General features: G+C 36.6%; 1 protein-coding gene across 1 annotated transcript in view; it reads right to left on the bottom strand.

The window, feature by feature from the left end:
- The window catches only part of USH2A (usherin), a 399,365-nt gene that overhangs the window by 193,953 nt on the left and 185,896 nt on the right, over positions 1-19,516 (bottom strand). Inside the window, exons 32-34 of the mRNA XM_085300119.1 lie at positions 8,301-8,460; positions 7,648-7,819; positions 2,717-2,864 (exon numbers count right to left, since the gene is read on the bottom strand). Of these exons, the coding sequence (XP_085156245.1) occupies positions 2,717-2,864; positions 7,648-7,819; positions 8,301-8,460 (480 nt within the window). The remainder of the gene's footprint in view (positions 1-2,716; positions 2,865-7,647; positions 7,820-8,300; positions 8,461-19,516) is intronic.

The following is a 19,516-nucleotide window of genomic DNA, read 5'->3' as shown; positions in this document are numbered from 1 at the left end:
CAACTTCCTCAGGCCACCRAAATAAACACCTTCCTCCGTAATATCTTGTCAGAAAAAGAGGGAGAGAAAGGAAAGGCCCCGGAGACCTGCTAAGGAGATGTCAGTTAATGACATGCATATCTTGTCGTTTCTTACGTTTCCACCTGAAACCAAGCCAGGGTCGGGAGTTTCAGGAAGCACTGCTTAGCCGAGCGGACTGAAACACACAGAGTTTGAACCAATGAAGCTGAAAGYGAGAAACAGTTTCTATGCTTTTACCAAAAAAAAGGATTATACTACGTCCTTCGCCTGTAAACCTGAACAGACAACAGTAAAGACAATGAAGCAGGAAAACTTAAGATGCAATTTTTTCTACCGGTCTTTTTCTGCTTTYGAAAATATCACTATAATATTTCCATATTGTTACATCTTCTCAACTATGATGTTTTTCAGCCTCTTATACGGTTTTAAATTACCAACGCAGAGAGCGATTATGCATGATGTTGTCACTAGGCAGCCCAAAAGATACTCTTAAAATGAATAAAACGAAGTCTCTGAACAATGCAATTTTTTCTGATAAAGCAGTTGGTCAGTGAAAAATTTTAGACGGTGTTTCTTTTCTTTTTTAATTATTTTCCTGAAATAAGGGAATGGATGCAAATCAGAAACTGGAAAGAAAGAAATAGGAGAATGGTACCAAGTGTTGTTATTTATATACTCTTCCTGAAACTCTCAAAAAGGAAAGGGAGGAGGAGAAGGAAAATGAGAGAAAATTAAGATATCCCTTCGTGACGATTGTGCTCGTGTGCGCACACCACAGTGAGAGCGCAAAGGCCCTCCCCTCCTGAGTGCCCTGCTGGCTCCAAACGCTCAGGTAATGGCAACTCTTCCACTCCTGGCCGCTCAGCGAAGCTCGCAGATAGACAAGGAAGCAGCCTTTCCCTGTGAGGCAGACGGGCAGCAACCGTCTTCGCTGAATCCCTTCTACCAACTCTGAACCTAACGAAAATCCTCTAACAGCAGCACACGTGGTTCCCACGCATCACCAGAGAATAACAGCAATTCCAGGCGGAAAGTACTCAACAGGCAGCAGAGTGGAAAAACAGCGAAAATGCTTCCGAATATTTTCTGAAACGCACACTGGTGGCRTGCAGACAACTTTGCTCTGTGTTGCCGTGGAGTAAGCTATACAGCAAATTTGGTAAGACAGTTACCTATTGGTCAAAATCTCAATATACAGGTAAATCACGCTGTTTTCTAGACTGATGAAACCTCCACTTCCCTTGGATGAGGGAACAAGGGACACAAAAATATCATTTATTTTACAGAACTCCCCTGATTCTTATTGCATCTGTTGCTAGTCCAAAGCTTGAATTCACAGCTTTCCTAACAACCGGTTTACAGTGCTCATGCTTTAAAAGGAAAGTTATACAGCTAATATTGTATTAATAACAAGTTACAAAGTGCAAATTTAGTCATGTGTTCCCACCTTCCGGTTGTTTTAAAAGATTAATTTATCAATCTACAGTCCTTATCCTGCTTCACTGAGATATAAATACACACACGCACATGTGTGCRTGTGTGTGTATATGTGTATTTTGGTTAGTTAAAAACACCTCTAAACCATTTATCTTTGTGTGCAAAGATAGCAAGATCGGGTCCTGACAGGAATGATTACACGTAAAAAATGTCTATTTAATTGAAAACGATTCAGATCTTAGTCAATAAGTCATATGTGTGGCTTTTTTTCTTTCTTTTTCCTAATCATTTATCTTTCCCTGTGCCTTTGCACATACACAGATGGCATTTTAGTAACAGGGTTAGGAGGTTTCTTAGGGACTAGAGGGCAAAAAACCAACTAAACAAAAAAACTATAYGAAGAACCGTAAATTATCAAATAGATTATTTAACAGCAGATGGCAAGTAGAACATACAGAATATTATAAGTACATAACTTTAAAATCTCTAATTTTTAAAAAATCATTTGAAATTCCTAGAAATTAAATTGTATAGGTAGTAGGCATTCTTCCAAAGTGGAAAGAAGGGGCAAACTTGCAGGAACAAAGTGAAAAATGAAATTTATGTTAAATCATCGTGAAAAATAACTGACACATTTCAATAAGATACTACAATGATGAAAAACATTTCTGTTGCTTAATGAATTGATTGTTGCAATTTAGACTTTTATATGCAAAATAATAAAATTGAGGTGAAATCCAAGGTCACATGATACTGTACAATACCATTAGAAATGTTCAATTGCTCCAAAAGTTTTAGACATCATTATTTCACAGAGAAAAACATTGCTAAACAAAATAAAATACATTATTAAACTTCCACWGCAATGCAACTGTATAACTTCCAGCTGATTATGCAGAACAGAAATCTAATGATTACCACGTATCTATTAATGTAAAAGCAACGAATGTTTTAACGAACATTGCAGACCGATGTGCTTTCAAGAATGCCTACGTCCTCAGCTCAGTTGTCCTGGAAAACATTAAACAACGAGATGCAGTACACAAGAACTATCAAAAGGGAGCACTTTTGAGCCACTGAAACTGTATGTTAAGCTGAAAACCACAATCTCCTAGCTACAGACAATGATACTATCTCAGGTATTTTATGTGCTAAAATGATCATTAAAAATTAAGCACCACATATAAGCTGCCATTTAGAATATTAATTTACCTTTACTAATCATCTTTTTAACTTGAGGCTAAAAGAGTTCACTTACCGTTCGGATACTCAGGCTTAGCCCATGAGATGTTAAAGGAGTCAGATGAATATGACTGGGCTTTTGGAGCAGGAACACCTTCTGGTGAACTCTCATCTGTTATAGCTGTGCTAGCTTCACTTACTGAACATCCACCTCCGGTGCAAGCCTTAAAATATGAAACATAGCAAATAAACATATTCCAACGTAATACCAGTATCATTTGATGCTAGCAGTCAATTCTGGCAAAGTTTTGTTTTTACAGTTGTGACCCTAGTAAGMCATCTGTTTTTCATACTAGATTCTTTTTACATTAGCATAGGTTATTTATGATAAAAGGTGAAGAAACAAAAGATGTGCTATTCATTATATTTAGTTTTTAGGTACAAGATAGATAACATCTTTTTCTAATATTTGACKTAGAGCATTTGGCACTTGACTGTGAGTAATAATCACGATTAGATTTCCATTGCTCTTGCCGAAAGAGTCAAAATTACAGTATATGCACACAATATAGATCATTTACAGTGCAAAGCTCTTCTGGAGTTGACTAAAAACACTCAGAAATTTCAGACACAGAATATACTGTCCAAAGCGCAGTGCACTTAAAAAATGAATAGGCACAGGAAAAAGATTTGCCATTTGGACATTCCTGCCCTTCATGACAACATACTGACTGAAAAAAGTAAAATATATATAGATATATATATATATATGAATATACATAAAAAATAAATCATTAAGTAACACCTTTTATTGCAAATATTATTGCAAGAAAAAATTCAATACATGATGTTTACATTTTGCTTGATTATAAAACAACACAAATTGCAAAAATTGCAAAAATTTGTGCATATTGCCTCATATAATAGATTTTCAGTGTTTGACATGTACAAACATAAAAGTCCACAGTCTAGTGCTTACATATGCTGGTTTACCAATTACTTGCACTAAGACAAGAGATTGGAAAAGAGACAGGAGTTCTTACAGAAGTTTGAAATATATAGATGCATACATATAAGAAATGTATATAAATGGAATGTATAAACTCTGCACTCTTGTTTTAATTACAAGACATAAAACAAATCAAACCCTGAATTCAACAAAGACTCAGACATACTGTTAATYATGTTTACGGGATCACTAGATTTTTAGAGGATACCTGGGTGCTGAAATGGATAAGTAGTCCTTTTTGGAGCAACAGCATTACATAAAGAAAAAGCAACCTCCGTCTCCAGATCACCAAGAATAAAACCCCTTCTTTCAATCTAGCRTATTTTATTTGAAAGTATTAACTTCAATTTCCTTTTTCTCAATGCATTTCAAAATGCAGAACAGTCAACATACTTCCTACTCCACCTCCARAACTGTGTATTAGCCTCTTTCGTAAGAAAAAGAACTGTTCCTAAATGAGTGGATATTTTATACATCAAGTTTGTTATGATTTCACTGGAAACTAGCCTATCAACACAAAAACTTAATGTATTTTTTCAACCTAGGCTCTCGAATAAAGGTGAAAGAATGCACCTTAGTTTTGGAAACATCCAAAAATGGCATGGCATTTACTTTAAACGTGATAGTGTTTATATATATATATATATATATATATATAAAAGCTGCTTTCATAACACTCACCATTTCGATACAAAGAAATCTTAAGAAATCTTAAGAACATCAGCCTCGCACCAGAGCCAAACTATTCTTTAAATTATTTAATTTCTACAGAATTCATTAAAAAAAAAAAAAAAGAACTGAAAGACCTCTTCCTCCTATGATCCTTACTGCCTTGATAAGTAGCTGCACTGAACCTTCCTAAGTAGYAGAGGTTTTTTTAATTTGGTGAGTTGGTAACAATAGCCCTGCTGTTCATTTATTTCTTGAGTTTAAGAAGGCTCAATTTTTGTATGTCAGAATATTGCTGAAGAATGAAGTTTCTGATTTTGTAATGAATATCAGTTAAAGAAAGGTCACCTGCATTTAAACTAATGGGATTTTAGATTAGTTTATCCAAGTGAACCGGACATTCCTGGAACTCTGGTAATGCATGAAATTCTGCACACCACTGGCCCACATTGTGCCACTCTGAACTTCACTGAGAAATAGTTTTGAGGTAAAATTTGCAAAAATATCAAAGTGCCTAGAGAGCCAAGGGACTGATCCATACCACACAATGAAGCACAGCACAGATCTTCCAGCTATCGCCTGAACTCGTATATCCATACAACACAGTGGTTAAGGAGATACTAGCTTAATAACTAAATCACGAAGGCACTAAGGCCATATAAATGTGTGCMGTCCAAGCTACTGAACTCAGCCTTTTAGCCTTTCATTTGCTTTCACGTTGATCTGGCTCACATCTATCCAGTTTACAGTAAGAACAAAGCAAAAACAAGTTTCTCCACATCAATCCATACAGACATAACCTTAGACCCAAGTTGACTTTGGAAAGAAGTATTAGACTTATTTATAAAAGCTGTTAMACTCATTTACAAATAAAATTGCTACATATTAAACATCAGTAATTAATTTTGTGGAAATTGGTAACAGCATACAGATAACAATTTTGTTAACTTCATTTAATATACCTGTATTAAACTCKTCACACAAAAGTTAAAAATAGCTGCCTATGAGATGCAGAAAGCTCTACTAATGAGGATCACAATTACTTTTGATAACTCAACTTTAAATTTCCTATCAAAAATAGTGTTTTTGCATTGATACAAAACAATATCACCTGTGAAAAAAGCAAAAATAAAACATTTTACCGAAAAACTTCACTGTAACAAAAAAGAAAAAGAAAAAGAAAAAGAAAAAGAAAAAGAAAAAGAAAAAGAAAAAGAAAAAGAAAAAGAAAAAGAAAAAGAAAAAGAAAAAAGCAGCACTTCAGTTTCCAAGATTGTTTTTCTTTTGGTGGTTGCTTGTTTGTTTTGGCTTATTTTGTTGAGCCTTTTTTTGCATGAAGTATAATATGGCCAGCTTTAAGCTCAGTAACTGTAAATCCGCACTACTCTCAAACTAGTCTGGTAAGTCCTAAATACAATGGGCCCAAACCACAGAACAGTTGAGGTTGGAAGGGACCTCTGGAGATCATCTAGTCCAACCTCCTTGCTCAAGCAGGGTCACCTAGAGCATGTTAGACAGGGTTGCGTCCAAGCAGGTTTTGAATATCTCCAGAGAAGGAGATTTCACAACCTCTCTGGGCAACCTGTGCCAGGGCTCCGACACTCTCACAGGAAAAAAGTTCTTCCTCATATTCAGGYGGAGCCTCCTGTGTTTCAGTTTATGCCTGTTCCATGGCATTACTAAAGAGTTTGTCCCCGTCCCCTTGACACCCTCCCTTCAGGTACTTGTACACATTGATAAGATCCCCCCCTCAGTTTTCTCTTCCCCAGGCTGAACAGGCCCAGCTCTCGCAGCCGTTCCTCACAGGGCAGRTGCTCCAGCCCTCTCATCATCTTCGTAGCCCTATGCTGGACTCTCTCCGGTAGCTCCGTGTCTCTCTCAAATCCTTCAAGAAGGGTACYTATTCTACCACCACAAAGATATTGGACATTTCATGTATTCTCAGATTTGCTGAGTTGAAAGCCATGAAGATAATTAGATCCTCTAGCCTGCTTATCACAGACCATTACGTTTTATTCAGTCAACCATCACCAAATAATCTTTCTCTCATTTTCTGTTGATCACTGATGCAATACAAATGTAAAAAACAAATAAGAAACAAAATATAAAGATCAAAGGTTTCTAAAAATGTTTTCAATAACTTCTAAAAGAGCCTTATGTGTTAACGAAGCAAAAACAAAATCCACAAAACCACTTCACTGCTTGAACTATTTCCCTAGGCACAAACAGTCACCAAAAGAAGCATCRTCGTTGCTTGCTGGATCATAGCTGTTAACTCTACCCTCTCCTCGTGCTCTCAGCATACAGAAACTGGGCAGGAGCAGAGAAGAGCAGCTGTGGCACGGGGAAGGACAGCACAGATTCTTTTGATAAGATTGCTTAGGAAGGCTTGAAGTGTTTGCTGAAGTACCAYCTTAGTTTCGGACATGGTGCTATTTTACATACTACACAATTTACAATGATGAAATGTCTAGGCACAAATGAATTAATTTCAACACGAATCTAAGCTTTAATTAGACTGAATATCCTTGCTTTTTCAAGTTCAAGTCAGATCCTTATCATTACCTGAAGGCAGTTTTTGTGGTATAATATTTAGAACATTCAAGAGCACGTTAAGAAAAAAAAAATGAATGCATACTCAGTCTACATAAATGTAAATTTATTCATAATCAAGAGCAGAATATTTTTTCGATGGCATTTATCAAAGCAAATATCCTTATATAAGTATTGTTATAAAATGAACAGTGTGCTTAAAATAAGGAACAATCCCATGTTTTTGTCCACATATTTTCARGATTGTTAGTGAACTGAATGTGTTCTATTTTAGCATAAAATTAAACCATTGATAAAGAAATGCAATTAAAATATCAAGTTCTTTTAAAATATTTTGAATAAAAATCTACTACTTCTCACTAAACTGTTTTTCTCTCTGCTGTCTCCTCTACATAAGGATTTTGTAAAGAAAGAGCAATTTCTCATATCATAAAATATGAAAGATGAACATTTTCGAACATATTCAACATTTTTCTTCTCATAAGTTGGGAGTGGGAGACATCTGTTAAATCTTTCAGATATTTCTGGTCAATTTTCTATTAATCATTATCTAAATTATCCTTGAAAAAAAAWGTGTTTAAATTGCATACACATTTTAGAAGGCCAGTTTTGAAATAAAAACAATTACTGATGCTCACAACACCTAATCAACCTTAGTTTCCAAAAAGAAGAGGTTAAACAAAGTGGGCAAGTGAACCATTGAGTTTTTAAGATGTTAACAAAATCAGAATCATTTTCACCATTTTACGCCTCTACTATACTTCTTTAAAACTTACAGCTAGTTTTATGAGGTATTCAGTACCCGGGAAAAGCTGCTGAATAGTATAATCCAGAAAAAGTTCTGTGCTATTATAGATTACATTCCACTTTGTAAAATTCTGCTCATTGTAGGCAATATAAATTATATAGCGATCTAGGATTCCATTTACTTCTATTGGTTCTCTCCATCTGGAAACGAAAGAAAAACATSATTAAGACTGATAATGATTCAGATAATACTGAAAAATGCAAGTCTCTGTTTAGGGGCTGTAGTTTTTATTTTAAGCATTTGAAAATATATTTGTACAATCATAAAAAGAAATCCAAGGGATCTCTCTAATGCAATATTTGCACTGAACAGATAAATACAATAACACACAAAATAGGGGCTATGAGGTGGGCATATCACCAGAACATATTTTCTGCACTGAAGTTTGTCAAGGCAATGCCCATATGTAGGTTATACTGATTGCGTAAAGACAAAATGGAAATTAAGTTGGCAAGTGATAATCAGAAGGTTCACAGAACCACTAAACTAATCACTTCTATGCATTTAATCATAATAAATTTAATTTTATGTCACAAACCCTTCCCCTGATTGAACTCACTGGAATTCTTGAATAAACAGATACACTATTGTGTTGTCAGGAAAGAAGAAATCCTTACTTACTGTACGTATATCGTTCTAGAATCCAAAACAGTCAGGATTGGGGCATCTACACGAGATGGTGGCAGCTGTGCTGTAAACAAGGTGACCTGGGAACTGTTTGAACAGCCAGCAACCGTGCACGCAGTGAGCAGAAACTGGTACGGCGTAAAAACTGCTAAATCTAGGAGGGAAAGGAAACAGGAGTTTACTTTGGATACTAATTCTGCCTTGCTTCTCTGTAACTTGGAGAGTGCACTGAGTTCAGAAAATCAAGAGGAAAGAGGACCTGCCACTCTCTTAAATGCTTCAGATGTGTCTAAGAGAAACAGTAAGAGAATGCTTGTTGTTGAATACCAGGTACCTGCAAATTCTGATTACTAGTAGGACTACAGAGCTCACTTTGGTTTTGACGGCCTTGTACAGTACCCTTACAAATTATACTAGAATGTACTGCACCTAACCAAAACAAAGATGTTAGCCTGAGTTCCCATTACTGCAGAAGGTCATTAACAATTCGCAYCCTTGCTGCATCAACGTTACAAAAGAACTTCAGTTTCACCTGCACTATTAAAAGAATGTCTGTCAGACAAGTTCTAGCAGGAGAGAAATTCAGACAAAATTTTCTGATCTTTTGCTCTTTTTATTATAAAAATAATTGCAGATTTTAACCAGCAAATCCTTTAAGATGGAATTTACAACTGAGGTTTTGCCAGCAGCGTAAGACATGCAAGTAAAATGTGTATGTTATATAAAGATGCTTTTAGTATGCCAGGAAAGTTTTGGATTTTTGAAAGACACAACAAATGCTAATATTCGTGGAGCCAAATAATATCAAACTATCAGTTTGWCTGCAAATGTTTCTGAGCACAAACTCAGAAATTGCAAGTGGATGACAAAGGCCTTGTTAAACCAGAAATGCCATAGATTCCTCTTCTTTCTCATCACTTTTATCCTCGTACAGTGTCCCTGGCCCTAGCTGCAATAGAATTCCTTCCAATTTACTCCACTCAGTGTAATGAGAGATCAAAGTCCTGCATTTTTATCAAAAACTCATTATCATTTGGTGGTATCACTCCTATGAAGCACACGGCAAAGCGTGAGTTAAGAAAAAAAAATGATAACTAAAAAAAAATCATCAAGTGAATGCCTGTGACACATTGACATGTTTAATCAACATAATGGGGCTGATTCTGCGAGGGTTAAGCGGTGCTTATGTGGGTGAGCGGGGGAAAGCRCGCACCAGAGCAGGTGCTCGGGCTGGCTCAGCAAGCAGGGAAAGCAAACCCCATGTACTGCGCTGGCCGTCCCGCCCTCATCAGCGCACGTCTCCCCAGATCCCTCGGTCCTCGCAGCGGCCATCAAGGAGGCCACCAAAGATACAGGCTGGGATGGAAAGCTGCAACATAAGTCTCAGAAACGCTGCATCCTGGAGGGGAACCAAGTGACCAGGAGGAATTTCTTTTTAACAATCCCAAAACGAACAGCCAAAAGTATTACGTGGCACCTATTTAATTTACGTGCTTGTAGAGAATGGCTATACGTTCTTGACTCTCTAAGTTGAAACCGTCTTGTGGGGTTTTCTCAGCAAACAGGGGGATTAAGAGAAGAACAACAAGTACATTTCTCCATTTGTTTACGATAGATCACTTTTTTGCTTGTACAGAGATGTGGGATGGGGAGGGAGCTTTTTCCTTTCTTCAAGGAAAATTCCTTACCAGGGAACTGCTCATTTGAAAAAGCAGCTTGATGCTGAAACCCTGATTTGATGCAAACTCTAGCCGATGGCACTTGCACGAGTAACAGTTTCTGGGAGCGCCTGGTGAAGTTTGAAGAGGGAGGAGCGTTGTAAATAATTAAAAGAATGGAAGATGGAAAATGTTCTATTTAGATATATAGAGAGAAAGAGGGGAGGGAGAGAGAGGGAAGAGGGGAAGAGGGAGGGGAGGAAGGGGGGAGAAGAGGAAGATGAGAGACTTGAAGGATAAAATATGGAAAAAGCAGCATGTCACCGGGACAAAAGTAAGTCTTTACTCCTCAGTTTTATTTAATGATGCCGAAGTCTTTTGACAAGTAATAGAAAGTTTTAACRGAATCTGAGCAATTTTGCTGGAGTAAAGGATAACAAGAAAAAACAAGTTAGTATGGGTAGGAGAAGAAAACACAGAAGTGAGAGAATTAGGAATGTGCTTTTCAGTCAATTAACATTTTTCCATAGACTTTACCAAGCTCTGGATTAACCTGCAAATAAACTGAAGGCAGCATTTCTAAACTTTGGAACTAGGAACCAACAAACTGAACAATAAAAATCATAACTGATGCAATTATTTGGCATAATCCGATTTGGCAGACATTTCCCTATGTATAATTCAAAGTGTTTCATAATGGATCAATGGATTCAAACAAGTGCAGATATAAGCAGAAATCTGAATGAGGAGGGAGGAAGTTCTTAAAACTACAAAGCCACTGTTTGTCAAGGTCCTCTAGCACAACGCCTTGTTTTCCATTTGCTTGATTGCATGATTTGCATAAGATCAGATGTAGGCAATTGAGGACATGAAAAACAGATCACTCTCAGACGCATTAGGAACAGATCCACAAGCCTTATCCAGAAATGCATTACAAGAAAATGCATCCCAGTGCATGGAAACCTCAGTGATTAATGCCAAACAATCTATAATTTAAAATACAGGCCATGAATTATATGTTATTTTACAATTGATTTCATGCTGTTGCTGGAAGAATTTCATTGATCTCAATTTACAAAATGAACCCAATAAACAGAGAACAATTTTCTTTTTAATTCACAGTAAAAAATGAAGAAATTTTATTACACATTAGAAAATTTAAAAAGAAGTTATTTTGCTACATCAGGTTACATTCCCATTCATTCTAGAATTCCAGTCTCCAGTTTTACTTTAAAATAACATCAAATGTTTTGTTTGGAATTTTCCAATAGCTACTCTCTCAAATAACTTATTTCCTACTAAAACAAAGCTACATTTAAAAATTACAGATGCCTACTGAGAAAAAGATAAATTTGGGATTCAATCTTGTACTCATTTCTAGACTTTAAAGGGCAAATAGCACCAAAGGGCAAAAAGGGAACCGACTTTGGGGGGGATTCTCTCAAACCATTCTTTTTCCCATTAAGATGGCAGGAACACAGGAAAAATGTGTTCTCTCCTTCTCTCCCCACCACCTACTGCCAATCCACCTATCTATTTAAGACCTATCTAATACTTACTTTTTTCAGAAGAARAACAGGGGTCAGGGAGAGAAGGAGTCAACCTGCCTTTTCATCTCTCTGACAATACAAACTAGATTCTCTTTTAGTTTATACATCAGCAAGAGAAATTCTAACTATACTGGTTATCATTAAAATTGACATTTCCATATCACTATATTTATTATGCATGTGGTATATGTGGAACTCCCCACACTTACTAAGGCAGCTCTCTTAAATATCATGATAAAGCTAACTGCAGTGGTTGATATATATCCAGTTTCTAATAACTATCAATGTAAGTCCTGATAGCAGAATCCATGCATGAGACAGAAAGAATAAAGAATGATCCTGTGACGACACTCAATTTACTTTGATCAAACTTAATAGGGAGTTATTGAAAGATAACATCCAACATTAAAATGCTACTTTTAGTGTGGAATTTCAGAGATTTTGCTGAGATAGAGAATAAAAAGAAAAACATAGTAGACAAATAATATAGAAATGAGAAATTTAAGAATTTGACCCAAAACATGAACTTTGCAGTCAAAATGTCAGTTTGCCACAGTTCAAAAACAGGACAATAGCAACGTCAATACTGTTGTTTCAGTTTATCTGTAACATGCAGCATTCTTTTTTTTCTTTTCTCCYCTCTTTACTCTACTTCCACTCTCCTTGATTTCAGGCAGCTATTGTAAGGACTAGAAATGGCAGCACAATGTCCTGGTGAGTGCTCAGTTGAAAAGTGACTTGTATGAGGAACCCCACATAGTTTCTCTCAGGAAAATAATTGAGACAATAGCAATCCCATTGCTACGTTCAAAGGAAAATGATAGGACAGCCCTGTAACAAGGGATTGTTAGCAGCACAACAGAACAAACCTGCTGAGAGAGTATGAAGATGAAAAACTTCCAAGGAATTCCAATCACCAAGTTGTTTATGTAACTAGACTGCGTGACTACTTGGGCTCATTACTCASGTCCTTCCTCCCGTTCCCTCATCTTCTCTCACATTGTTTGTTAAACTAACTTGCAGTAACTTAATATTTAATTAGATGGTAAACTCTTTGGGACCATAAAACCACATCACCAAATACAGTGATGCCATYGGATTGTTATGCAGTACCATATCAAAGCAACAACAACAACAACAAAATCAAATTCATAGAGGAGATGCCAGTATCACATAACCAGGCTTGCTCCCTCACGTACCATTAATAGCTCTTTCCATTCCACCATTTTTCTAAAGCCAGCAACGACTCATATATAACTTTCAGTACGGTATATCCTGCTTACTGTGTTTATAAACAACCAATAACTTAATATACTGACTCTTGAAGAACTATGACCAATCTGCAACCTTCTCTGGTAAGCTTTTACACTATATTGCAACTTTTTTTTAACAAATCTCCTTCCTGTTAATCCCTTCCATGTCCATCAGATCCATGGAAATATTTCAGAAAATACGGGGCATCACAATTAACACTCRTTGCCTATTTTAGGCAACTGGATCAAGCCAAAGAAAACAGCGTTCCTATGTACTTGATTGTATAAACTAAAAYTGAGTGGTCTAAATGAGCGGAATAGGGCTGTTAATTAAAGAAAACAAYCATCTTCTAAGAAAACAGCAGCAACTGGATATTAATTAATAACAAAGAATGTTCCAAAGTGAAGATTAAAAGAATTTTATGMAGCCACTAAGAGCAGGGGCAAGAAAGAAAAGAGAGAAGACAGATAAACTGAAGGTCACAAATAATTATCTTCAAGCAGCACCTTAAGTAGCTGTTCTGCTCTCTAACCAACAAAGACTTTGATGAAATGGCATTTGGACTAAACAAYCTTGCTTCTAGCTGGCCAATAAATGCTGATGTGTTTTAGAAGCTATATGCTCAGCAATAACTATTGCTGGTTTCCTAAATTTCTCATAAAGGAGTAAATCCTTATGCCAGCTGAGGTTTACACTCTTCAGAAGAGTTCAGGAAACACACAACTTCCAACTCCTGCCTGAGGAATTAAAGAGCACAGCACAGAGCCCTGTATCATGCCAGCAACACCAAAAATATGACAGCTATTTGTTAGATTATGTAGAAAAAAAGCCRTACTCGAGAGGAAAAACCTTTGGCACAAACATGAAATAAAAGCATTTAAATCATTTCAATTTGCAATACTTTCAAACTATTAATGCAGCTGGTATGCGCATGTGGTAGAACCAATCTAGTTACCACTTTTAGAAAAGTGATAGCTCCACAGAAGTTACCTGGTTTTTAATATAACTCTGCTTTAATAGCAAAAATTTTAAATTATTTCTTTTTTATATTTAGCAACTGTGCCTCAGTTAYGCGCTTGTAACCCTTAAATACTATGAGTAAAATCTTTCTACAGTCTATCAGTTGAAGCTCCTGTAATTTGTTGAGCACAAACACATCCCCCAAACATTACATTGCATCCTAGCCAATTCAAAAAGGCCACATTAGCCTCCATTCCTGAATATTTTGTTTCTTTCTTCCTTAGTTTCTTCTTGAAACCTTAGTTTTAACCTTACTCTAGCAAGGTATGCATCCCTTTTTAATTAAACATGCACATTATCTTTTTTCCATTGCAAAAATTGTAATACGAGGATGGTTTTAAACCCATATCCCTGAGATAGTTACTACAGGTACATTTTCCAAATCTTGTTCTCACTCTTCAGTTAGGACACACTAGCTTGAAACACCGAAGGTGACCAGCTGAAGAAAACTCAAATCATTTGAAGCTGTGAATGCCACATACCACAGTGCTTAGAAGAAGGGAAGCATATGGGAAACACATTTTACCTTCTCTTTCAGTCCTCTACGGAACTGTATCCGATTCCCTCTGTGACCGTAAAGCTATCCCAGGTCACTGACAACAGAAGTATCACAGTGCACTGATGAAACTCCTGCCACATTCCCCTCCTACCCTCCCTGAACTGCAGCCTTCCCAAGCAACCATTAGAAATAAGATAGAGGCCTGTTTGTCTCTTTTTTTTTTAAAGACTTTTCTTGGTGCCAGAATGACACACAGCCAGTCTGTGTAAACGTTCAGCACTAAAGTCTACATTTAATGAACTTCCAAATTATGTCTTTGCTTATTGGAATTAAAACTATCCATTGCTTCTTTAGTTTACTTCAGTTATAACAACCGGATAAGTAAAGTGAGTCTGAAAAGGAGAGGGAAAGGAAGCTGGGAGAGGGCAGAGCATGTTCATTTTCTATCAGGCACATGAGTGGAAGTACTCAGGCTAGTATCACTAGCTTAGTTTTGTTTCTCTAAGATGCCAAATCATTCACTTCTTTGCACATAACGTGATCTTATGTAGCCCTGCTTTTTAAAATCTCATTTTCCCTTCATGAACCTTTGTAGCCTAGTCATTGTGGGAGACATCACAAGAATCATGATCTTTCGTGTCAAATTATGAAAAAGAAAAAAAAGATGTTATGAACAAGTTACCACTTCATTACTTCAGCTTTATGTTTACAGCTACAATAATAAATTCGCACCAGGCTTTTGTTGCAAACCTGAATCTCAGATACCTCCTGCTGTAAAACTGGAAGTACTACTCTGGATTCACAGTATGAGGAAGAACATACTGGCCTGCTAACTAACAGATGCACATCCTGTGCTCCCAAGTTCCTGATGGTAATTCTAATCTTGGTGCAGTGGGGAAAAAAAAAAAAAAAAAAAAGGAAAAAAAAAAAAACAGTTTGCATTGACCATACATTTAGTGCCGAGTTAATTGTATCAGGTCAAGAAAAATACCTGACTGATACTTTTACAACCCGCTGAACAGCACATCTAAGTGTGCAACTGTAGTTAGAGAAGCCAGTAAAATGTTAAGTTATATAAGAATATATGGTCAGTAATGCAGCAGCTACTATACATTTTATATAAATCAATAGTGCAGTCCTATCTGGAATAGCATATATTGCAGATTACAGAAATAAAAAAGCTGTCTGGAAAACAGCAGTAAGAAAAAGCACAAGCACACAAATACTTTCTAAGGAAGACAGACTGAAAGGACAACCTGAGTAAAGAAGACACATCATACAGGTATATAAGATAAGTGCTACATAGAAAAGCAATTAGTAATGTATTTTCCCAGGAACCTTCTTTCAATAATATAGAAATAATAGGACAATTTAGGACAATTAGTCAATTTAGAAAGTGAAATATTCAGAAAGATGCACCCCATCCAAAATCACGAAACATCTGTTGCCGACAAGAAGATTCAGGATAATCTTTATAAATTAAATTCTGGGAGAGAGACACTAAGTATCAACACTGTGCTTTTTAAACTATTTTTTTTTATAAGCACCACCTTTAAGCTTTCCTGCCTAAGCAAAAAAAAAAAAAAAAAGCAGAGGGAAATAGAAAGAGAAGGCAATGAATTTCCATGAGAAACATTTTCTTTGACCAAAAATAAACCATTTTACTAGTAAATTTTCACTTATTTAAATTGAATATGCATGCTATATCATATCATTTTAACCCTCAAATAAATGTTTTTATGAATAAAATATTCAACAAAAATATTACCAAGCAAGCATAAACTTGACACCTCATACTCAGACTAGATATTGGAACCTAATCAGAAAAAATATGACAATAAATTGGTTATGGGTGACTTGTTCCAGTATTTTGTACTCTGCCAGCAATGCAAGAGGTTTAGAGAAGAACTCTCACCACTSAGGCAAGGCATCATGTGATTTAAGAGCTTCTAGAGAAGAGATACTATCACCTTTCCAGGACCAGAACAGCCCTGTATATCTGAATTATGGTTAGGGAATAACAGGTTTTGCTAAAACATTACCATATTGCTGGAACAGGGAGAGTGGAGGACTCAGTTTCTAGCACGGTTCCCAGACAAGACAATTTAGAGCAACTTATATCTGTTCCAAGACTGCAAAAGCTGAACTAGTGTTTCAGCTGGCCCCTGAATGAGAGGGTGGTAAAGGACACTGCACTTCTGCCTGCTCTCCTCTGTCCTCACCAGCAGAGTCAGTCCTAGCTGTTGAGTCATTAGTATCGCTGACATGCAGTTGGGGAAAATTATTGTAATTTCTCCCCCCTCACCCCCCYTTTTTTTTTTCCAACTTCAACAGTTTCACATTTGTTTTCAACAGAAAAAGGAAAAAAAAATCTGGAAAAGCTCCAAGTTGTTTTTTTTTTTTTTTTAACTTGACATGTTGCACTACCCAATCATGTTATGCAGTGTCAGTAATGTCAACAGACAGCATAACTGTCACAATCTGATGTGATGCATTAGACTAGGATTACCAGAATAAATCATGTTTGTATGTACACAGATCGCAGGTGGTGCATTCAGCTGCTCTGTATTACAAGGTATCTATAGAATGTGCAGATTAGGATATAATGTTTAGAGGCTAGTTCTTGTTTGTGAAGTGCTTTGCAACCATAACTCAATAGGAAAGGGCCACTGCACAGTTATAATGGCATAAACCATCATCAGGGAAAAATACAAATCGATCAGTGCCAGCTATATTAAAGAAAGAGCATGCATCTGTCTCCAGTCTCATAAATTTAGTGGTTGTTGCAGGCCTTTTCTTTATCCCACATTCAGTTTATTAATAACAGTATCTATCATAAATAATAATAACGCAGAGTAGTTTATTTCAAAATGAATACTCTTATTGTCTGTTGATCTTCTCCCTTATCTCTTACATCTTGTGTATATTCCTCCTGCAAATGGCGGGGGGAGTGGAAGAGAAGAGCTAGTTTAATTTATTGTTTGAAGTTTATGCCCTTTAATTGGAAACTGTGTGCTATGCTAAGAAAGTTGTCTGTGTAGGCTCCCTGAAATATCTGCATACCTTAACAGGCATGTTAAGCTTGTACAAAGGAAGCAGAATTTACATTCTACTGCATGTTATAAATAAGTAATAAGAACAGATTAGAATTATGCATTTACGCCTACTAGCGAGAGTGAGATGCATAATTCACAAGTGGCAAACCCTGAAGAGACCATGGAATTTCACCCCAATCCTCCCCCCTCCAATCTCACGCATGTAGAACACGATATATTTTTCACCCCCACTGCCCCATCATTTCTTCTTTTCTAGCTAGCTTGTTTAGCTTTAATAAGTAATTCTTTCTCCCAGAAAAGCAACACACTATATATTTGGCAGTCATTGCTAGAAGAATATTTGCTCCATGTTACAATACTGGTGTTGCCTTTCTGGATTTTCTCGCGATACTCAAGGACACAACTGTAAGAGGCAGGTAAATGGCAGTGCTTTCAGAAGGTGTCAGGGGAAACAGCTCCGGGAAACTGAAGTCCCTCACCGACTCGCAAAGAGGACACAGACCACGGCACTGCAACTTCCTCACGCTTCTCAGTTAACGTGAGAGCCTGCTCCTCCAGTGGGATCTTGTGGAGGAAGATAGTATTTTCAGCTAATCTCTTTGCCCATTCAAATCCTCTGCATTTTTGTTGAAACTTGTAAATTAATATCAATTGTAGCAGCAATTTATGTTATGGGATATGAAGGCCACAGAGTTTGCAATGCTTGCAGCCTCCACCACAGCAGTTCTACCTTTAAAACATTACCTGATGATAAGGTATAGGAACAAGGAAAGATTTTAGCCTACTTGCTTTAATGCTTATTCTTAGTTCYGGCTGGAGTACTACTGTGTTGATTAACGCACCTCCCAAAGAGGCATCACTGCAGGCAGACTCTCGGTGAAAGAAGTTCTCTTGTAATTTCTCTGAACTTTCAAACTAAATCTGTTTCGTTCCCTGGATTTTTCCTTTGTCCTGTGTGCAAGTATTTTTGATTTTGTTCCAGTTCTAACTACCATTTGTTTATCCTGACTCCAGCTCCACTGGGCAACCTGTTTTCACAGTTAAGCTAAGACATGTACCTCTTTTTTTCCTGGTAATATTCATTTTGATTTTTTCTTATTATTTAATCTTTTGATTTCTTCCATGGATCTTACATTATTTTGAGTGCTCCTTCACTACCATTGTATGTATTTTATCTTTGTGAGTAAATTAAGGAAAAAGATTTCAATTATGCATGTATTTTAATTCCCAGAACAATTTAACCATTTAAAAATAGCTGTGTGACAATGCAACGATATTAAATTCTAACAGCCTTATCACAAAAATTCAAAACATGTCAGTTAAAAGGAAAATACTTTAACTTTAACAATAGCAACAGGCACCACAATTAGATAGATATGTAGAAGAAAGTTCATCCTACAACTGTCAGTGTGAAATCTGACTTTCACAAGGATGCTATTGACATTCTGTATCAACACGGATTGCTTTCCACTACCGACYGATTTCCTTCTATACGTTTCTCTTAGAACAGGCTGTAGAAATTTTCACCACTTATGCATCCTTTGTATGAAATCAGCCAATCTAGCCAGTGATCCTAGACGGGTAAGCAAGACCCTCACGAAGACTCAGAAACTTTTAGCGAAACTCTGTAGTCACCTCTGAATAACCATTTCCACCGAATAAATCCTTAACTAGGGGAGACTAGTGGAGGGTGTGGTAAGGTCACCCACTGTCTTTAACAAGAAAGCTTTCAAGTGTTGGCAGAGCTTCCAGAGCTGCAGGCAAAAACTTCCAAGTGAAGGATATGCACTTCATCATTTTGACCTATCCAATACCTTTTAAGTACCACAACACAGAAATAAATAGCAATTAATGCAAAATCCTGTATAAATTAATGCAAAATCTTGAAATCAAGAGCATGTTTTCAGGACCATGAATATCTGGTCTGAATATAATACCTACATTGAAAACACGCTGCGTTTTGGCAGCCCCTGATACCTATTCAGCACCAATTCTAACAAATCTAGCTTATATTGACTAGATAAATCCTAAAACAAAATATTAAAAGCCTCCCCGTAAGATATTTGTGTAAAGTTATATATAGCATCTCCATTGATGGAAACCACAGATGCTCRCAGGAAGAACATAAGTTTCATTGATTAAATCACAAATTTAAATTAGAAACTGCTAGTGA

This window comes from Rhea americana, unplaced genomic scaffold (assembly GCF_003343005.1).
Source record: "Rhea americana isolate MKP2758 unplaced genomic scaffold, rheAme1 scaffold_160, whole genome shotgun sequence".
Classification (NCBI taxonomy): domain Eukaryota; kingdom Metazoa; phylum Chordata; class Aves; order Rheiformes; family Rheidae; genus Rhea; species Rhea americana.
Note: the sequence above shows the minus strand (reverse complement) of the source record. Positions and strands in the feature narration are given on the sequence as shown.